The 22,659-nt window shown below is 39.5% G+C and overlaps 1 protein-coding gene across 3 annotated transcripts in view; it reads right to left on the bottom strand.

Moving 5' to 3' along the window:
• Window positions 1-1,691: 1,691 nt before the first annotated feature.
• Window positions 1,692-22,659, bottom strand: part of rpap2 (RNA polymerase II associated protein 2) — a 99,530-nt gene continuing 78,562 nt past the window's right edge. For all 3 annotated transcript variants that reach the window (XM_073062672.1, XM_073062673.1, XM_073062674.1), the window contains one exon: window positions 1,692-1,964. In XM_073062672.1, coding sequence (XP_072918773.1) covers window positions 1,817-1,964 — 148 coding nt within the window. In that variant the 3' untranslated portion in view covers window positions 1,692-1,816. The remainder of the gene's footprint in view (window positions 1,965-22,659) is intronic.

Genomic DNA, 22,659 nt, shown 5'->3' with positions numbered 1-22,659 from the left:
TGTTCACACTCCTGTTTACACCAACTGTGCTGAAGTCAAGAGGTATGAGAACTTCAGGTTCCTAGTAGTGAACTTCACCAACATTCTATCCTGGTCTAACCATTCAAAGCCATGGCCAAGAGCGAGCACCAGTACCTCTACTTCCTGAGGAAGTTAAATAAATTTGCCATGTCCCCTTTCACCCTTACCAATTTTTATAGATGCACCAGTGAAAGCATCCTATCAGGATGCAGTACAGCTTGCTCTGCCTGAGACTGCAAGACCCTGCAGAGACAGAGCTTAGCACATCACGGAAACCAGCCTCCCTCACGGATTCTGTTCACCCCTCGCTGCCTCAGTAAAGCAGCCAACATATCCCATGCCGCACCCATCCCACACATTCTTTCTTGGCCCCACATACCCCCATCGGGCAGAAGGTTCAAAAAGTCTGAAAGCAAGTTCCACTAGGCTCAGGGACAGCCTTTATCCTGCTATTAGAAAACTACTGAATAGTTTCCCAGTACGATAAGATGGACCCTAGACACACAAACTGCCTTTAAGTTTATATTTATACATATTATTCTTATAAATGTTGAATGTTTTTTTTACACATTATGTCAACATACCACAACAAATTCCTAATGCATGCAAATGTATATGGTGAATAAAGTTGATCCTTGATCCTCGTTACGGTCTTGCAGCATTCCATCTGCCTGCATTGCTCTTTCTTTGTACCTGTAACACTTTATTCAGCATTCTTTTATTGCTTTCTCTTGTACTACCTCAATGCATTGATGTGATGAAATGATCTGTATGGATGGCATGCAAAACAAAGTTCTTCACTGTATCTTGGGACATGTGACAACAATAATTTACCAACCCTACAAACAGATGGAGTTGAGAAAAATGGAAGATTGCTAGACATATGCTGTGAATGTTTCTCTTGATGAGACAGTCTAGAACAGGGGTTCCCAACATTTTTTAAGCCATGGACCAATACAATTAAGCAAGGGGTCCGTAGACCCCAGGTTGGGAACCCCTGGTGTAGAACAAAGGGAGCACAGTTTCAAGATAAAGCTTACCAATGAGGACAGAGATGATAAGGAATTTCTTCTCCCTCTCGGATGGCTTTGGATGCTGAGTCAGTGGGAATATATAAGGTTGAATACATCGGGTATAGAATTTAAAGGGAATCAAGCTTAACAGGGATCAGACAGAAAACAGAGTTGAGGCCAAAGTTTGAACAAGCTCTGATCTTATTGAATAGCAGAAAGTCAGAGTAAAATCTAGGATCTTATGACCACTAAGCTCTTTTTATGTTACATTTTAATACTCTTGTGCAAATGGTTTTCAAAACCAATGCAGGTACTGGTAGTTGTTTAGAACTTGGCGAGACAGATGTTGACTTTGTGAAGTTTGCAGTGTAGATTAAACTGCATAGGAAGAGAGTCAAGTTTACATTTATTCTGGTGTCCCTGATGTCAGAAACAATTTGGAGGAACTATACATGTGGATCGTTGACAGAAGCAATTTCTAATCTATTCAGCTTGACGCCAGTATCAAATGAGGAAGAATAAAGTGATGAAAGAAACAAGCAAGTAAATGCTTGTAGATAAGCAGAAATACAGGGAAACAGATGTTGGTGGCTACAACAGAAATTTCCCCCTCTGGTTTTCAAAGTTTAAAATTAAGAACTGTTTTAGAAACTACTCATCATTGCAAATTTATGTATAATTCAATGACTAAAGTGACCAAAGCAGTGATTTTTCATGTACATAATATGCAACTTCAAATTATTATTTTTGTTTTCAAATACTGGTTCTAGACCTTATCATCTTTAATCATTATCATGGCATTTGAAAATGTTCTTCAAGTTCTCGAGTTCTTCAATCTGGATATGAAATTCTTTCAGAATAGCAGATACAAAGAGTTCTGAGGAGAGCCTCTGCAGGGACTCCTGAAGTTGTGAAATCTTCACAGCCAGCCTGCAGCAAAACAGAATTTCAGAATGCAAGGATTAAAAAAGAACAACTGACATGAATTTAACATTCATGCAGACTCTTAAACATATTTTCTGTGCATAATTTTTATACATCTGCTGGAAAAGACAAAATATGACAAGGTGAAGATTCTCATCTGTCGAAGAGTAATGTATAACAGCCAGCAACAAAAACAAAATACAGGTCGACCTTCACTAATCCAACTACCTGTAACCCGGTTCCTTTGATAATCCGGCAATGATTTCAAATTTTCGGTGCAATTGCAATTTCAAATTTCCCGGGCCACCGTACCAATCTGCTGTGCATTGTCTTGGCTGCGCTAGATCTGTTCATGTGTTGGCGTGCTCTTGTAAGCACAGACAGGTGATTCCTGCATGTTTTCCCGCATTTATTAATATCATTTGCGTGAGGCATTGCCGCCCGGCACCTGTCCATCTCACCCGCCAGCGGCGGGGGAACTGGCGTGCGCTGGGTCGGTCCGCCTTCTCGCCCACCTACCGGCAGTTGCACACTGCCCTCTGGCATCACCCAGCCGGCACTCCGCTCTCTTCTGCCTACAACCTCAGATCAGACGTGGCGACCCACTGAATTTAAGCATATTACTAAGCAGAGGAAAAGAAACTAATGAGGATTCCCTCAGTAACTGCAAGTGATGAGGGAAGAGACCAGCACTGAATCCTTGTTGAAGAGGGCCCAGCGCCGAATCCCCGGCCGCCTGGCAGTTGCGTGAAATGTGGTGTATAGAAGACCTCCTCTCTCCAACTTCTGCTTCTGCTCACCCAGATATGCTGCCACCAACATCAACAAAATTTCACTTGCTACTCATTTAATACTTCTGTTTCATTATTATCTAACTTGTACTGATTTACATGATATTTTAAAGGTATGATGAGGTGGTTAGCTTTTGCTTAATGTGATCCTTCTGTAATTCGGCATTTTCACTAATCTGGCACTCTTCAGGTCCCAATGGTGCCGGATTATAGAAGGTCGACCTGTAGATGAATTTGAAGCAGCATGTAGAGCAATCTCAATTTACAGAGTTATTTTACACACTATATTTAATATACACTTAGGCACATTGTATTAGGCACACTTTTCTAGTACCATGTAGGACCATGTTGCTGTAGCCCATCCACTTCAACTTTCAACATATTGTGTGCCAGAGATGCTCCTCTGCACAGCACTGTGTAATAAGTGGCTACTTAAGTTACTGTGACCTTCCTGTCAGCTTGAAACACTCTGACCTCACTCATTAACTAGGCATTTTTGCCCATAGACCTGCTGTTCACTGGATGCTTTTTTATTTGTTGTGCGTGGAATTCCCAGAAGATCAGGAGTTTCTGAGATACTCAAACCACCCTGTCTGGCTCTAACCCAACCGTTCCATGATCAGTCATTTAAATCACATTTCTTCCCTGTACTGATATTTGGTCTGAACAATAGTCCAGCGCAAGTGCAATTATGAAGAAAGCACGCCAGCGCCTCTACGTCCTTAGGAGCTTGTGAAGGTTCGGCATGACATCATAAGCTTTGACAAACTTCTATAGATATGTGGTGGAGAATATGTTAATTGGCTGCATCACAGCCTTGTATGGAAACACCAATGCTGTTGAATGGAAACCCTACGAAAAGTAGTGGATATGGCCCAGTCCATCACGGGTAAAGCCCTCCTCACCACTGAGCGCATCTACATGCAGCGTTGTTATAAGAAAACAGCATCCGCCATCAGGGACCCCCATCACCCAGGTCGTGCTCTCTTCTCACTTATGAAATACAATGTTGGAAAATTCATGGTCATGCACTTTGGTAGTAGAAATAAATGTGAGGACTATTTTTTTAAACGGGGAGAAAATCCAGGAATCTGAGATGCAGAGGGTCTTGGGAGTCCTTGTGCAGAACACCCCGAAGGTTAACTTGCAGGTTGAGTCAGTGGTGAGGAAGGCAAATGCCATATTAGCATTCATTTCAAGTGGTCTAGAATACAAGAGCAAGGATGTGATGCTGAGGATTTATAAGGCACTGGTGAGGCCTCACCTTGAGAATTGTGAACAGTTTTGGGCCCCTCATCTTAGAAAAGATGTGTTGCCATTGGAGACGGTCCAGAGGAGGTTCACAAGGATGATTCCAGGAATGAAAGGATTATCATATGAGGAACGTTTGATGGCTCTGAGTCTGTACTCGCTGGTATTCAGAAGTGTGGGGGGAGGGGAGATCTCACTGAAACCTTTTGAATGTTGAAAGGTCTGGACAGAGTAGATGTGGAAAGAATGTTTCCTGTGGTGGGAGAGTCTAGGACAAGAGGGCACAGCCTCAGGATAGAGGGGTACCCTTTCAAAACAGAGATGCGGAGTAATTTCTTTAGCCAAAGGGTGGTGAATTTGTGGAATTTGTTGCCACATGCAGCTGTGGAGGCCAGATCGTTGGGTGTATTTAAGGCAGAGATTGATAGGTTCTTGATTGGACATGGCATCAAAGGTTATGGGAAGAAGGCCAGGAACTGGGATTGAGGAGGAGATAAAAAGAAGGACCAGCCATGGTTGAATGGTGGAGCAGACTCGATGGGCCAGATGGCCTAATTCTGCTTCATTGTCTTATGCCATCAGGAAATATAGGAACGTCAGGACTCACACCATCAAGTTCAAGAATAGCTATTTTCCCTCAATCATCAGGCTCGTGAAGCAAAGGGGATAACTTCACTTTCCTGATTACTGAAATGTTCACACACCCATGGACTCATTTTCAAGGACTCTTCATGTCATATTCTCAATATTTATTGCTTATTTTTTTTGTATTTGTGTAGTTTTATACACTGATTGCATGCGTTGGTGCTGCAGTCTTTCATTGATTCTATATGGTTACTTGATTTATTCAGAATGCCCACAAGAAAATGAATCTCAGGGTTGCATATGGCGACATATATGCACTTCGATAATAAATTTACTTTGACCTGAACGTAGAACTTCTTGACCATGCTTTTATGCATTGAATTGCTGCCCCACGATTGGCTGATTAGATATTTGCTTTAATGAGCAGGTGTAGATGACCCTTATAAAGTGGCCACTGTACGTATATTCAGAACGTATTACTGCCAGGAACTGGATTTGACGTTTTGCTGTGTTTTTGAAAATCAGTGGTTTACGCTGCAACTATGATGCCTTTGTACTGCATTCATGAAACACAACAGTGAAGCATCCTACAGTGCTTCATGGGAATGTTCTTAAATTTAATTTCAACACAGCTAATTTCAGAAGACAGGAGACTAAAAGCTCGGTTGAAGACAGAGGGTTCAATAAGCAAAGGCATTGCCATGGTGCCATTTGTCCAGTTTTGAGATTAACTTTTATTTTTTGCTTTGTTGTGTTAGAGGTGAGAGAACTCATGTCCTCAGTATTATTTATTCTTCTATTTGCACAATTTGTCTTCTTTTGCACACCGGTTGTTTGTCAGTCTCTGTTTATAGAGTTACAGAACGCTATAGGACAGCAACACACCATTCGACCCATCTAGTCCATACCAAACTATTATTCTGTCTAGTCCATAGACCTGCCCCAATCCATAAACCCTACACGCTCCTTCCATCCATGTACCTATCTAAATTTCTCTTAAGTGTTGAAATCAAACCCCTAATCACCACTTTTGCTAGCAGCTCGCTCCAGTCTCTCACCACCCTCTGAAGGAAGAATTTTCCCCTCATGTTCCCCTCAAACTTTTTACCTTTAATGCATGACCTCTAGTTCCAGGTTATGTATAGTGATGCATAATTTTTCATAAATTCTATTATGGTTGTATGTTTCTAGGTAGTATATGGTGACATGTAGAGTACATTGATATTAAATTTACTTTGGATTTGTGGGACTTTGAACTTGTATGCATCAGTGATTTGAAGGATACTGCAGAATTTGATTGTATCATAAACATACTTCAGTGAGCTTCATCTGCAGAAATCTTGAGTCTCAAATATTCAGGCTTGCAAGATGTTAAGTTAAGCACTATTTACCAGACAGAACTAATATCTGAAATTGTCTGCAACATATGGGTAATGTAAATTTTCCATCTACCTGCAACTTTCTGTAAACAAGCTGCTGAGGGTTGTATAAACAGACATAAACACACACCTCTTTAATAAAGAAAAGAACAGGAAGAGTATTGAGGGAAGTAATGTGGATTCAACACTGAATTTCTGGCACAATCTGAAGATTCATCATACTGTAAACAAAATATATTTATTAGGGCAAGCAGAGGGATTTACAACTAAAGATTATGCTTTGCAGACCAAGATTAATTTGCTTTCTTAGAGAAACTCTGAACAGGATTTTTCAGTAATGATTGTGACAAAACTATGCATACACAATTTCCAGTCTTGCTCCTCCCAAATTAATAAAAATTCAGATAACAATTTAGATTTTTCTATTTATACAGTATTCTATATACACTGTATAGGTTTTCAATTGTTTCCTTGAAGTGATAATTACCTCATATTAACAGAACTGAAATCAGTTCACAGTTAACAATTAATGTAAATAAATTGAACGATTTATTATAACAAAGGAATGAATTTGTCATTGAAGGCTTTTTAAATAAGCCTAACATAGCAATTAGGGAATTTAAAAACTGAATCTTGGAACGAAACTGAGTAACTGTGGCCACAAGATTATCAGATTGATATAAAATTCACTGTCTCAAGTAACTGTGAGTACCTACAGTATGGTTTATGTCCAATTCCCAAATTCTCTTTGCAAAAATCCAGCGGACCAGCACTCAATGCAAGAGTAATAACACCAGGTTAACAAACAAATAATGTCTATACCCCATAATAAACAGGCAGGCAGTAAAACCAGCATGAAGTAAGTAAATACAAAACTACATTAATGAGTTGAAGTTTCTCAATCACATACTGAAACATCTGAAGATTAAGTTTACGGGGATTGAATGGTATTCAATGCCGAACACAAAATACGTCAATAGCAAATAAAAGAGAATCTCAATGTAATACAAAGTTACAAATGAGGAATTGTTTTGATTTTTTGTTTATTTTTACAATGACCAATTAACCTACCAACTGATACTTCATTGGGGAAGGAAACTGGAGCACTCAGAGGAAACCGACGCTGTCACGGGGAGAACGTATACACTCCTTACAGGTAGTGGCGGGAATTAAACCTGGGTTGCTGGTACTGTAGAGTGTTGTGCTAACCACTACATTATCATGCCACCCTAATGCTTTTGAATGACAGCGATGCGCTTAAATCAGTTAAATTCAATATACGATCTCTACAGAAGACAAACACCATACTTGGCTGTATCATAAGACCATAAGACTATAAGATATAGGAGCAGAATTAGGGCATTTGGTCCATCGAGTTTACTCCACCACTCTATCATGGCTGATCCAATTTTCCTCTCAGCCCCAATTTCCTGCCTTCTCCCCATAGCCCTTCATGCCCTGACCAATCAAGAATCTATCAACTTCTGCCTTAAATAAAGATTTGGCCTCCACAGCTGCCTGTGACAAAGAATTCCATGCATTCACCACTCTCTGGCTAAAGAAATTCCTCTTTATCTCCATTCTAAAAGGACACCTCTCTTTTCTGAGGCTGTGTCCTCTGGTTTTAGCCTCTCCCACCATAGGAAATATCCTCTCTACATCCATTCTACCAAGACCTTTCACCATTCGATAGGCTTCAATGAGGTCACCCTTCATTCTTCTGAATTCCAGTGAACACAGTCCCAGAGCCATCAAATGCTCTTCTTACGACAAGCCATTTAAACCTGGAATCATTTTCATGAATCTCCTTTGAACCGTCTCCAGTTTCAGCACATCCTTCCTAAGATAAGGGGCCCTAAACTGCTCACAATATAGTGCTTTATAAAATCTCAACACTACATCCTTGATAAAAGTCTCACTTGTCAGAAGGCCTCTGTATAACACTATCCAAAGCCTTGATAAATGCTTGGACATAGCTTTCTGACTTGAGAGTATAGAATTCCAGGAGGCTGGTTGTCCATATCCAGTTCAGGGCAGGCACAGAGTGTTCACAGAATGGTGATTCACACCTCATGAAACACCACAAATAGCAGGAATGTTTTAAGTAAAGCATTTTAGGTATATCCAAGATTTCTTTTTTGCTTTCGGTTTGAAAGGTGAAAGATAGCTTTTTAAAATCTAATAATGGCCCTTAAAAGCTTTTAAAAATTAGAAATCACCAGATGAAAAAAAACAGAAGATCTGCAGATGCTGTAAATCTAAGCAAATAAAATTTAGGTATATATCTATTTGAATTTTATCTCCACTGAGCTACAATGGTTCAGTAAGAAGCTTAAAGATAATATAATAGTTAAAATGGTGTAGTAGCATCTGCACTGGACTTCGAGTCAGATGGTCCTGAGTTTGAATCTGACTGGGATTCCCAACTGGGGCAGCAGTATCTGTGCAGAAGAAAGACCTGGCAATCTACTTCCGTATCTTGCCATGAAAACCCTACAGACAACTGCATTATCCACAGGGTTGCCATGAGTCGACTACGACTTGATGGTGCTCAGCGACAACAAAATGCTAGTAGTGTAGCTATTACAGTGCCAGCAATCCAGGTTCAATTCCTTCTGCATATTCTCCTCGAGATTGCATGAGTTTCCTCCCACATTCCAAAGGTGTACAGGTTAGTCAGTTAATTGGTCACATGGGTGTAATTGGGCCAGAAAAGCCTGTTACTGTTCCCTAATCTGCAAACGAAAATAAAGCTAACAACTACACAAGCTACTAGCAAACACCAAATGCAATCTTTAAATTAAAGTGTTAAACAATTGACACTTCAATATAATTTGTCAATTTTTCTTTTTAAATTAAGTTTTTGGACAAAAACTGGTAATTTGGACAGCAAATCAGTGTTTGCAGCAGATCTTCCCCCATGGAACAGGCTGGCCTGTTACAACATTACTGATAGGGGAGTCTAATTGCCAAACGTTATGTGGATTTTCTGGTGTACTCTGTTTTGTCATGAGCTTTTGTGATATAATTCTGGAGGAACGTTGTCTCATTTTTTAACTGTATTACATGTGTGGTTTGTAAATGACAATAAACTGAATCGGAACCTGAATCTGAATTTGAATCGCAAACCGGTATGGTCATTGTAAATGTGGCTTCAGGAATGTCCTGTCGGAAAACCAGACTGGCCAAGAGTTTTCATCGATATAAAATAATTGGAATAAGAATTGTGCCACATTGATGAAAATATAATGAAAGAGAGGTAAATAAGCAGGCTGTTTTGAAAGCAACAGGGTTCTGTACTGAAGCCAGCACTTAGCAACATGTGACAATTTATTGCAAATGACAACATGACAGTAGCAATGCGCATGAGCCTTGACAAAATGGATTCAGCCTCTCTGAAAGTACTGGATATAGTTACTAGCCAATTCAAACAGAAACTAAATGCACTATTTAAATATAACTAAGTGTGAGGCACTTAAGTACTTTCCTAAGACCTACTTTGCAATATAAATTAAAGTGAATTATTAACCCTCTCAACCCCATTCTCCTGCTGTCTCTACATAACTTTTGACAACCTTACTAATTAAGAACCTTGGCTTTAAATATACCCAATGTCACCACAGTCTGTGGCAATGAATTCCACAGATCCACCACCCTCTGGCTAAGGAAGCCTTTTCCTCTCAACCCTATTCTCCTGCTTTCTCCCCATAACTTTGACACCCTGACTACATCAAACATCATTTACAGCATTATACTTCCCACAAGGATAGCACTCTACATCAGACTAACACATCTGATAAAATTTTGAATCTGATAACTTGATTATGGAGATTCCAAAAGTTTTATTTTCTCTGAGGAAAAAAATGAAAAAAGTAGCAGCATAGATTATTAGACAGGACAAGGCCTCAGATACAAATTCACACTTGATAAGGTAATTGTGTTTGACTGAAGGTGGTAGTTTCAATGAGAATACCAGCTAAGCTGACACTTGTGGGTCAAGGACACAAATACACTCATTGGCAAAGAAGCCAAGTGCAACATTGGCATTTATTTCAGGGGAATAGAATATTCACTGGAATTTAGGAGAGTGTGGGAGGATCTCATTGAAACCTACCGAATGTTGAAAGGACTAGATAGGGTGGATGTGGAGAGGATTTTTCCTATGGTGGGGGTATCCAGAACTGGAGGGCACAGCCTCAAAATTGAGCAGCAACCTTTTAGAACTGACAGACAGACGTACTTTATTGATCCCGAGGGAAATTGGGTTTTGTTACAGTCGCACCAACCAAGAATAGTGCAGAAATATAGCAATATAAAACCATAAATAATTAACTAATAATAAGTTAATCACGCCAAGTGGAAATTAAGTCCAGGACCAGCCTATTGGCTCAGAGTGTCTGACACTCCGAGGGAGGAGTTGTAAAGTTTGATGGCCACAGGTAGGAATGACTTCCTATGACGCTCAGTGTCTCATCTCGGTGGAATGAGTCTCTGGCTGAATGTACTCCTGTGCCTAACCAGTACATTATGGAGTGGATGGGAGACATTGTCCAAGATGGCATGCAACTTGGACAGCATCCTCTTTTCAGACACCACCATCAGAGAGTCCAGTTCCACCCCCACAACATCACTGGTCTTACGAATGAGTTTGTTGATTCTGTTGGTGTCTGCTACCCTCAGCCTGCTGCCCCAGCACACAACAGCAAACATGATAGCACTGGCCACCACAGACTCGTAGAACATCCTCAGCATCGTCCGGCAGATGTTAAAGGACCTCAGTTTCCTCAGGAAATAGAGATGGCTCTGACCCTTTTTGTAGACAGCCTCAGTGTTCTTTGACCAGTCCAGTTTATTGTCAATTCGTATCCCCAGGTATTTGTAATCCTCTACCATGTCCACACTGACCCATTGGATGGAAACAGGGGTCACCAGTGCCTTAGCCATCCTCAGGTCCACCACCAGTTCCTTAGTTTTTTTCACATTAAGCTGCAGATGATTCTGCTCGCACCATGTGACAAAGTTCCCCACCGTAGCCCTGTACTCAGCCTCATCTCTCTTGCTGATGCATCCAACTATGGCAGAGGTAAGGAGGAATTTTTTTAGCCAGAGAGTAGCACATCTGAGGAATACTCTGGCACAAACTGGGTGGAAGTTGATAGCTTCCTGATTGGTAAGGGCATCAAAGGATACGGCGGGAACGCAAGTATATTGGGTTGAGTGGGATCCGGGATCAACCATGGTGGAATGGCAGCACAGACTCAATGGGCTGAATGGCCTAATTCTGCTCCTATGCCTTATGGTCTAATACCAATTCAAGTAAATAAATACTGGCAGCACTCCAGATTTAGTATTAAGTACATCTATTATCTAATTATGTATATTATATACAACCTTGAGATTTGTCTCTTTACAACCACAAAACAAAAAAATCAAATAGAATCCATTAAAAAGGAAGACTGTCAAACACCCAATGAACAGAAAAAACAACTCTTGCAAACAGTAAAAGCAAGCAACTAACATTCAGAACTGAAGTTCATGGAAGTGCCTTCACATCCTCACAGCCCACACACAGTTCCAGGCCACATCCTCAGTTCAGTGCAGAGATAAGTAAACCTCGTGGACAGTGAGTTGAACTGGTCTATCCCTCACCTTCGGCCCCAAACACTCTGACCTGGGCTTGTTTATGAGTGTCCTGGAAACGTTCCTCCTTCACAGATGCTGCCTGACCTACTGAGTGTTCACAACATTTTTTGCAGAACTGAAGCAATTTCAGCTAGTTTATTCACTTTAATAAGTGGGTACAGACTTGAGGGAGACAGATAGTTACAGGTACTTTACTTCAACAGGGTGGCATGGTAGCATTGTGATTAGGTTTTACGGTATCAGTGACTTGGGTTGAATTCCTGATGCTGTCTGTAAGGAGTTTGTACGTTCTGTCCGTGACTGTGTGGGTTACCTCTGGGTGCTCTGGTTTCCTCCCACAGTCTAAAAATGTAGCGTTTGGTAGGTTAATTGGTTATTGTAAATAGTCCCATGGTTAGGCTAGGATTAAATTGGGGGATTGTTGGGCAGCAGAGTTCAAAGGCCATAAGGGTCTATTCCAAGCTGTATCTCAATAAATAAATAAATAGAAGTAACATTATCAATAGATGTATTATGCATTTATTCACATTATTACAGAGAATGGCCTATTGTTTGATAATATGAAAAAGCAAATAGAAGTTAAGTGGCATGGACACTTCTGAGAGAAGTAATATGATTCTACACAAATGCAAGTCATTTTTCTTTATTTCATCAGAGTTCAGAGCCAAAACCAAAGCAACAGTCATGGGCTTATCTGTGCAGTTGGAAAATACTGGCAAGATTCAGATGACCACAGTTTCTTCAAATTTGCCTCTTGAGCAATTGCACATGAATAGTTGTTCTAACATTGCAAATCTGCTCTGCAACAAGACTCAGAAGAATGCATTAAAGGATCAGCATACAAGGGGCTACGTGGGCTTTCTTAATCAAAATGATCTCACCATTGAAAAAATATAGATGGACGACTAGACATTATCAGAGACAAGTCTTGTGAATAGTGGAGAGCTGGGCTGTTGACTGTAAACTTTGCTGCTGGAAATAATTTAACATGGTTTTATTTTATACTGTAGGTGTAAAGTAGGGAGCAGTAGCAGGAAATATCCCTTGTTAAAAGAATTGAGGCAGACCTGAAGCAAAACAGGAGATGTATAAATTGTGGATTGTGGAGGGAAATGTTGGGCTGTAATCCCCTAGACTGAATGAATGTAAAGCAGGTTCATTCAACCAGCTAGTCTTTGTTTTTTTTGTGTGTTATAAATCGCTACAAAAAGAAAACAGTTGGTAGGAAATGTTGTTCCCCTCGTACATGGCATAAGTACAATACTAACTGCAAACAATTCAGACCAATTTCTTCCATTAAAATGTCAAAGCTCTTTCATCACTTAAATCATCACATGCTTACTACCTTGCTATATCCAAAAGAGAGATAAATTAAAATCTAGCAATGCGGCTTTCCTGAATGCACCCTCCAGGGTTATGAGTTTCCATTAGAAGTGATTAATATTTGATGGAAGGTCTTGAAAAGGCAATGCCTATCAGGCAATCGATTTGAACAGTTTAAAGTGTTCAAGGCCAGTAAGTGTATTAAAAACACTGACTACAAACATAAATCTTAATTTTGTATAGAAAACACTGCTGATTTTTGATTCATATTAAATCTGACGGGTACTGCTGTCAAATCTAATTGCCTGAAGACATCTTCTACCATACAGAAGGGATCTAAACATACTTTGCCACGGTAATATTGGCTTCAATTTTGCATTAAAAAATAACTGCCAGTTTTGCAAGGAACTGCTGGCCTTGTTTCAACAACGTAGGAGTAAGAATTCCAGATGTGATCAAACACATGCAAGTGCTGAATTTTTGAACGTGCTCTGATGTTGCTGTCCTCACGGAGTTCTACAGCACAGCCTCTTGCAGTTCCCCAGTAGAGATGCTATTAAATCCGTCTGACAAATTAGGTTAGTGACCCTTCATCAGAAACATTAACCCTGTTTCTCTTTCTGCAGATGCTGCCCGACCTGCTGAGTGTTTGCAACATTTTCTGTAGAGCTAAAGCAGTTTCATCCAGTTTATTTACTTTAATAAATAGAAATGGATTCGAAGGACACCAACAGTTACAGGTACTTTACAATTTTTATACTTGATTGAGTTAATTTATTCTGTACTTAAGTTCTTTAAAAATAATAATTTTAAAACAATTCACAAACTGACAGTCTAAATTTTACTGGAGGAGGCACTTCGGGTATTCAAGTTTGCCAATGATATGTGTGATGAGGAGGCTTGTTCTCTATTACAGGATATAAATAGGTTGAGCTAGTGGGTGCAAACTTGACAAATAGAACTTAACGTGGAAAAAGTGCATTTACGCACTTGGGTAAGATGAATCTAAAGGCAAAGTATCATCTAATGTTATGCAAGGAAAGCAAAGGAGTTTAAACACAGAAGATTCTGCAGGTGCTGAAAATCCAGTGCAACAGTTATGAAGAAGGGTCTTGGCCTGAAATGCCTACTGTTTATTCATTTTCATAGATGCTACCTGACCTGCTGAGTTCCTCCAGCATTTTGTGTGCGTGTTACAAAGGAATCTAGATGTTCTGTTCATGAACCACAAAAAGTCAGCAGATAACATATGGTCAGGAAGACATATACTGCAAGGTTAGAGTTTAGAAATAGGGAAGTATTCATACAAATTCTGCAGGATACCATGCATAGTTTTGGGCCTGTTTTTGAAGGCAATCCAAAAGAGATTTGCTCATCTAATTTCTGGAATGAGAGAATTAATCATTCACCAGAGGCTTAAGAAACTAGATATATATTCTTTAGAATTTAGAAGAACAAGGGAGGCATCTTATTGAAACAGATATTAAACAGAGTGGTGTGATAGGTTAGGTGTTGAAATACTTCAACATCTACCCTGTCATGCCCCTATGTTGAAACCGTGAGTGCGACAAGGGAAAACAGATACTAGATTAGGGCCAGTCTTTTAAAACCAAGGAGTGTAGGAATAACTTCTTGTGGAGGGTGGTGAGCCTCTGAAGTACCTTGGAGGAATGTGGGGTACTGGATAAATTTTGAAAGAGCAAGCTGGGAATTAAGGGGAATTGGACAGAAGAATAGGTGAGGTGTGGGGCAAATCAGCTACTTCTCAGGAAGCAATTACGAAAACAGAAACAGAGACAGGAGTCCGCTCTGCTATTCAATACCATAACTGATCTTTCAGCTCAGCACCACTTTCTGTAAACATGACACATTTCTTAATACCTTTAAATCTGCTGATCGTATATAGTTAGTCCCTAAACCTCTTCATCTCTCTTGGGTAGCAGAACTCCAAAGATCAACTAAGCTTTGCGTGAAGAAATAATTTATTTTTTCAGTCCTATATGCCCTTATTCTTAGATTGCAACCCTTGGTTTGAAGTATCCAAAAATGTCATGCCTGCTTCTACCCTACTAAGATCCTTAAAGAACTTTAAATGTTGTTAAGAGATCTCCTTCTCAAAGCCAATTACGGGAACTCAAAGGTTCACGAGAATGATCCAAGGAATGAAAAGGTTAGCATATGAGAAGTGTTTGATGTCTTTGGGCCTGTACTCACTGGAGTTTAGAGGGATGTCCGTTTAGAACAGAGATGAGGAGAAATTTCTTTAGGCAGAGGGTGGTGAATCTGTGGAATCGACCGCCACAGACGGCTGTGCAGGCCAAGTCACTGGAAATACTTAAGGTGGCGGTTGATAGGTTCTTGATTAATTAGGGCGTTGAGGATTGCAGGGAGAAGGCAGGGAAATGGGGTTGAGAGGGATAATACACCAGCCATGATGAAATGGCCCAATTCTGCTTCTATGCCTTTTGATCCAATTAAGAGTACAATAATGGCCTTACTAAGTACATTCACAAGGCAAAGAAATAACTAAAAATTTGTTTTATTGAATAAACTGAATTTAATTTTTCCACTTCCTGCCCAGATTATGAATCCTAGTCATTTCAGTACTTTAACAACTTGAGTATACAATATTGAACTAGATTAATCAGACACAACCTCTGCTTCAGAGATCACCATGTAACTTTATTAAAGTTTAGTTGTTGCATCAGTTCTGAGATGTTGTATCAGAGCACCACATAAAACTAAATTTAGAGGGAATTTCACACAATAACCTTGACCAAAATGTAATATTATTGTGCTTTACATAATACAACAGAATTGGGAAAGTAAATGCTGTAATGACATAAAAAAGGGTCAATTGTGTGCGTTGCTTTTTCCAAATGCTTGTTCTATACTTTAATAGGAAAATGTTAAAAGTGTATCTATGTTGATACTTCATATTCTTTAATTCACAGCTTCTCTGTAGTAGATGTATTTGCAGTGTGAATTCAAAGGACACCATAAATGTATGCATCCATTGTTTTGTTGAAGACAAAGCTAAAATAGTTTGTGTTGCTTACATATAATATGGAGTATGCATATGCAAACTAAATCACACTGTTAACACCTGCAAATACACCAACTACAGAGAAACTGGGAATTAAAAAATATAAAGCTGTAAGAAATTCCAGTGATGAAGAATTAGACATTGGTTTTAATCTATCTGGATTATAAAATGTACATTGCAAATGGACCCATTCAAATTTTGCTTATATTGATAAACATTTTTTTAAACATTGAAGTTAAATATCCCCAAAAATTGTATTCCAGAATATTTCGCACAACACAGAACAAAATACTTTCAGAAGTGAAAAAGGAACCTTGATCAAAGAGAATGATTTTCACCATTTTCCATTAATACAAGTGGTCAACTAAAATATGATTTTAATAGGCAACACTGAAGGTATTGGCTGGAGGAAGCACAAAGTACATACACAATTGTCAGGAGGAACTATGCAAGTTTGGGAGAATAGTAGAATAGGAGAACAAACACAAGAAGTCTGATATGTGTGCTCAAAACTACAATAATGTTCCAAGTAATCACAAAGCCAATGGAGATTAAAAAATCATTTAATAACTTCAGCAATGTTACCTTTTGTGCATGTTGTTTTCAGTTTGGCAATTTTGAAAGTGGTCAAGTGTAACTGTGGTGTTTAGAAGAATTAATATTTTCACGCTTTCAGCACTTTTACCCAAAGAATGACATTTAATTGACATTGGTAATTGACCCAACGGAAGGCAATAGCAAACCACGGTTGCTAGATACAAGGTTTCCTAGAATCTATTTGCTGAGAAAACCATGGTCAAACTCACAAAAAGTATTGCACAACAACAGCGTCAAGAGGTTCTTTACGACAATTCTGAAGATACCGGTACTTTGCTCAGCAGGGTTGATTTTGGGCAGCAGAGGATCCCCGACATAGGAAACTGATACAGGACTTTGTGATATGGTGCAACTCAAACTACCTGCGTCTCAATATCACCAAGACCAAGGAGATGGTGGTGGACTTTAGGAGATCTAGGCCCCATATGGAGCCAGTGATCATTAATGGAGAACGTGTGGAGCAGGTTAAGACCTACAAGTATCTGGGAGTACAGTTAGACGAGAAGCTTGACTGGACTGCCAACACAAATGCCTTGTGCAGGAAGGCACAGAGTCGAATGTACTTCCTAAGAAGGTTGGCATCATTCAATGTCTGCAGTGAGATGCTGAAGATGTTCTATAGGTCAGTTGTGGAGAGCGCCCTCTTCTTTGTGGTGGCGTGTTGGGGAGGAAGCATTAAGAAGAGGGACGCCTCACGTCTTAATAAGCTGGTAAGGAAGGCGGGCTCTGTCGTGGGCAAAGTACTGGAGAGTTTAACATCGGTAGCTGAGCGAAGGGCGCTGAGTAGGCTACGGTCAATTATGGATAACTCTGAACATCCTCTACATAGCACCATCCAGAGACAGAGAAGCAGTTTCAGTGACAGGTTACTATCGATGCAATGCTCCTCAGACAGGATGAAGAGGTCAATACTCCCCAATGCCATTAGGCTTTACAATTCTACCTCCAGGACTTAAGAACTTTTTTTAAAAGCTATTAATGCTTTTTGAGACGGTGATTTAGATGCATATCATATTTTTTTACTGAGTTAAGTATTGTATGTAATTAGTTTTGCTACAGCAAGTGTATGGGACATTGGAAAAAAGTTGAATTTCCCCATGGGGATGAATAAAGTATCTATCTATCTATCTATCTATCTATCAAGCTACTGCTCATAAAATTCAAGTAACATAACAGAAAATTATTGCCACTTGGAATGTAAGAACCGTATATCAAGCAGGAAGATTGGACAATGTGATAAATGAAGTGGAAAGACTAAAGATTAACATCATGGGAATTAGCGAAGTTCGTTGGACAGGTGCTGGAACATGTCAGAATAGAAATAAAAGACTAATTTATTCTTGTGGAACATTCCATGATAATGGAGTAGGAATTCTTATGGAATGAAAACATGGCAAAAAGTGTTTTAGGACATTGGGCAATATCAGAAAGAGTGCTCCTTGTTAGATTCAGAGGACAACCATTTGATTTAGCAATTATACAGGTATATGCACCAACAACAGATGGAACAAATGAGGATATAGATAAATTCTATGAAGAGCTTGAACAAGCAAAGAATGGATGCAAATCTCAAGATATTGTTATTGTCATGGGAGATCTAAATGCTAAAGTAGGACAAGGTGCTGATGGAAATACCATAGGAAAATTTGGACTAGGGGAAAGAATTGAAAGAGGCGAGAAATGGGTAGAATGGTGCAAGATGAATAATCAGGTCATTATGAATGCCTACTTTAAAAATGTTCCAAGACCCTTGTGGACCTGGAAAAGTCCAGGTGATAACACCAGAAATTAAATTGACTTCATTACTGTAAACCAAAGATTTAGAAACTCAGTGACTCAATGCAAAACATATCCAGGTGCAGACTAATAGTGACCATAACCCAGTAACATGTCATGTAAAAGTAAAACTTAAAAAACTAAAGCAAAAACCTGAACAATCCCTTGACTACACGCAACTAATTAAAGAAGAAAACTTAAGACAAAAATTTACAATTGAGGTAAGGAATAGATTTCAAAGTCTAGAAATAGAATTGGTTGAAGTTGATAACAATCATGTAGAAATGAAGATTAACTCTCTAAAGGATGCTTTGGTAGAATCAGCAAAGTCAGTGATTCCTAAAAAAGAAAAAAGCACAAGGAATAAATGGATGACAGATGAAATCAAAAATTTAATGGAAGAAAGGAGACAGAAGAAAGCAAATCTTATAGGATATAAGTCCTTAAATAAAAAAGTTAAAAGCTTATATCAAAAAGCCAAAGAAGAATGGTTAAACCAGGAATCTGAGCAACTAGAAAGAATCCCTATTACTGATCCAAAAAGGTTACATCACCAATTCAAGAATATCACTGGTAAAAAGCTCCTCTGTTCTTCAGGTGGATCTTTGAAAGCAAAGGACGGTACCATTATCACGGAAAAAGATGAACTGAGTATATTCAGGAATTGTTTGAAGACGATCGAGGTGAAAAACCAGAAATTAAGAAGAACATTGAAGGTCCAAGTATTTTAAAATCTGAAGTTGGTAATGCAATAAATAAGATGAAGAAAGGAAAGGCAGCAGGTCCTGATGAATTAGTAATAGAACAAATTATCACCCTTGAAGATTATGGAATTGAAAAACTTACTGATTTAATCAATGACATTTATGAGACTGGAATAATACCAGAAGAGATGAAAAAAATCAGTATTAATCACGCTTCCTAAGAAACCTGGAGCAATAGAATGTGAATTACATAGGACCACAAGTTTAATGAGTCATATCACCAAGATACTTCTAAGAATTTTGATGACAAGAGCTAAAAGTAAGATACAAGCTGAAATAGGTAAAGAACAATGTGGTTTTGTGAAAGACAAAGGTACAAGAAACGCGATATTGATGTTAAGGATACTATCAGAACGAGATACTCAAGTGCAAAAAGATTTGTTTGTTTGACTTATTGACTACACAAAAGCATTTGATAAAGTGAAGCACAATAAGTTATTTGAAATATTACAGGAAACTCTAGATCTAATTTCGAAAGACCTCCGCCTAATCAGAAATCTGTACTGGGAACAAACTGCTGCTGTAAGAATAGATGGAAAAGTGAGACAGTTTATGAAAATCAAAAGAGGCGTTAGACAAGGGTGTGTTTTCTCCCCTGATTTGTTTAATGTGTACAGTGAAACAATATTACAAAAAATCAGAGACATCTTGGGAATCAAAGTTGGCAGTGAAAACATCAATAATTTCAGATATGCGGATGACACTGTGTTAATTGCAAGTACGGAGGAAAAACTACAAAACTTAATTGATATAGTTGTTAAGAAAGTGCAAAATTGGGTCATCTATCAATTGCAAAGAGACAGAATGTATGGTGACATCCAAAATGAAGGAGAATCCTATCTGCGGCTGAGAATAAATGGGAAAGACATAAAACAAGTACAGAACTTTTACTACTTACGAAGCTGGGTGACATCAGATGGCAGGTGCGACATGGACATCAAAAGAAGAATAGGGATGGCAAAAAACACCTTTACAAGAATGAAGAGTATACTGACCAACACTAAACTAGGCATGACAACCCGCCTCAGAGTACTGAAATGTTACATTTATCCAGTGATGTTATATGGCTCAATGTTGGACAATATCTAGTAACATGATGAAACGAATTGAAGCAGCAGAGATGTGGTTTTTGAGGAGGATGCAAAGAATATCATGGACGAAACGAACATCTAACAAGGATGTCATGAACAGAGCAAGCAAAAAAAGTGAGATAATGTATGTGATCATGAAAGAGGAGTTGGAATGCATGGTAATTATGGGAAAGATTGAAGGGAAGAAAGCAAGAGGAAGGCAAAGACAAATAATGATGGAGACAGCGGCCAGAGAACTGGAAATGAATACCAAAGAATTGATCCACTTGACCTGAAACAGGAGTGTGTGGGCCATGGCAATCAAAGCTCAAACTGGGCACGGCACCTAAAGATGATGATGATGAATTGACCTTAACCTCATCAACACATGCCCAAATTCCACCTTTAAAGCTCTTGTTCCCAACAAATCAATTCCCTAAAAAGCAATGGAGGATTGTGCAAATGTTCAGGATGTCAGGCAGCATCTATGAGGGACAGAAGTAGAGATAGTGAAAGGATCAACTGGAAAAATGGGCTGGAAAATGGCAGATAGAATTTAATACAGACGAGCATGAGGTGTTGCACTTAGAGAGAAGCAGAGATGTAGAAGGGACCAGCTGGAAAACTGGTTGAAAAATGACAGATGGAATTTAATAAAGACAAGTGTGAGGTGTTACATTTTGGGAGGGCAAACCAGGGTAGGACTTACACGGTGAGTGGCAGGGCACTGAGGAGTGTGGTAGAACAGAGGGACCTGAGAATGCAGATCCACAATTCCTTGAAAGTGGCATCACAAGGAGATAGGGACATAGAGAAAGTTTTTGGCACATTGCTAAATTACCTGGCCTTCGTAAATCAAAGTATTGAGTGTAAGAGTTGGGATGTTATGTTGATGTTGTATAAGAAGTTGAAGTTGTATGAGCAGTTGGTGAATCCTAATATGCAATATTATGTTCAGTTTTGGTCACTTACCTATTAGAAAGATGGCAATATGATTGAATGAGTGCAGAGAAAACTTACAAGGATGTTGCCAAGACTTGAGCACCTGAGTTATAAGGAAAGGTTGAACAGGTTAGGACTTTATTCTTCAAGCATAGAAGAATGATGGCAGATTTGGTAGAGGTATATAAAATTACGAGAGGTATAGATAGGGTAAAAGTAAGCAGGCTTTTTCGACTGAGGTTGGGTGAGACTAGAACTAGAAGTTGAAAGTTAAGGATGAAAGGTGAAATGATTAAGGGGAACATGAGGGGGAACTTCTTCACTCAGGGTGGTGAGTGTGTGGAACAAGCTGCTAGAGGAAGTGGTGTATGTGGGTTTGATTTCAACATTTAAGATAAATTTAGATAGGTACATTGATGGGAGGGGTATGGAGGGCTGTAGTCCGGATGAAAGTCAATGGGACTATGCAGATTAACAGTTCAGCACAGACTAGATGGGCTAAAGAGTCTGGCTCGGCGCTGAAGTGTTTTACGACTCTATAAGTAAATAGGAGATAAACAGGACAACAAATAGGAGAACTATGATGCGTGTCTGCGTGGTAATCTGGTTAAGATGCTGCCTGCATACGACACTTCTTTGGTCAACATCTTCTGGATAGATCATGAAATCATCTTTTTCACTTCTTTTATGTCCTTTATGTTTATTTCCCATTTTGAATGTGATTCTGGAACTACTGAAGCCTGTGTTTTGCTGTTTAGAGATGTGTTTGGGTGCTTCAGTGCTATGCAGTCGCCGAGAGGATTCCTGGAGGCAGAGGCAGTGTGAGTGAACCTCGTGGCAAGAAGGCTGCAGGAGGAACTCAAACCAATTTTTGACCCCATTTCGCCGATGATAGCTTCAACTGTTCGCCAATTAAAGTGAAGAGGCCAATTGAAACATCAAGGCAAATGCAGAAGTTTGGAGATCATTTGGGTGTCCTAGTGCTCTGCAGTCTCTAAGAGGACTCCGGAAGGCAGAGGCAGTGTGTGTGAACCTTTTAGTGGGCAGGCTGCAGGATGGGGGGCAAGCCGATGTTTGGCTCCATTTCGCCAATTATAGCTTCCAATGTTCGCGATTACAGCGATGAGATAGATTGATGCATCGAAGCGAGTGGAGAGGGTGAGTGCTAGCTGCTTGCCTTTTCATCAGTTGCTCTGTACCAGAGAGGGGCAAGGCTACTGATGCGCCCTGAGAGTGTTGCCCAGCTTTTTTTGTGTTTTGGATGTGGACTTGGACTATAGACTCTTTTTTTTCAGTCTTACAGTTTTTATCTTCTGTGTTTTTTATCCGATCTTCTCGGTTTCTTTTTGTGTGCCGGGAGAACGATGTGAGGGTCGATGTGCCTTATCCATTTTACTTGTGTTTTTGTGTGGAAAGAGGGATTTTGAGGTTGATGTGCTTGATCTATGTTTTTTTTTGTATGGGAGAAGATATCTGAGGGCCAATATGCCTGATCTGTTTTGCTTGTTTTTTGTGCAGGATGAGGGATTTGGTC

This window comes from Hemitrygon akajei, chromosome 12 (genome assembly GCF_048418815.1).
Source record: "Hemitrygon akajei chromosome 12, sHemAka1.3, whole genome shotgun sequence".
NCBI classification, from domain to species: Eukaryota; Metazoa; Chordata; class Chondrichthyes; order Myliobatiformes; family Dasyatidae; genus Hemitrygon; species Hemitrygon akajei.
This window is presented reverse-complemented; position numbering and strand designations above follow the sequence as displayed.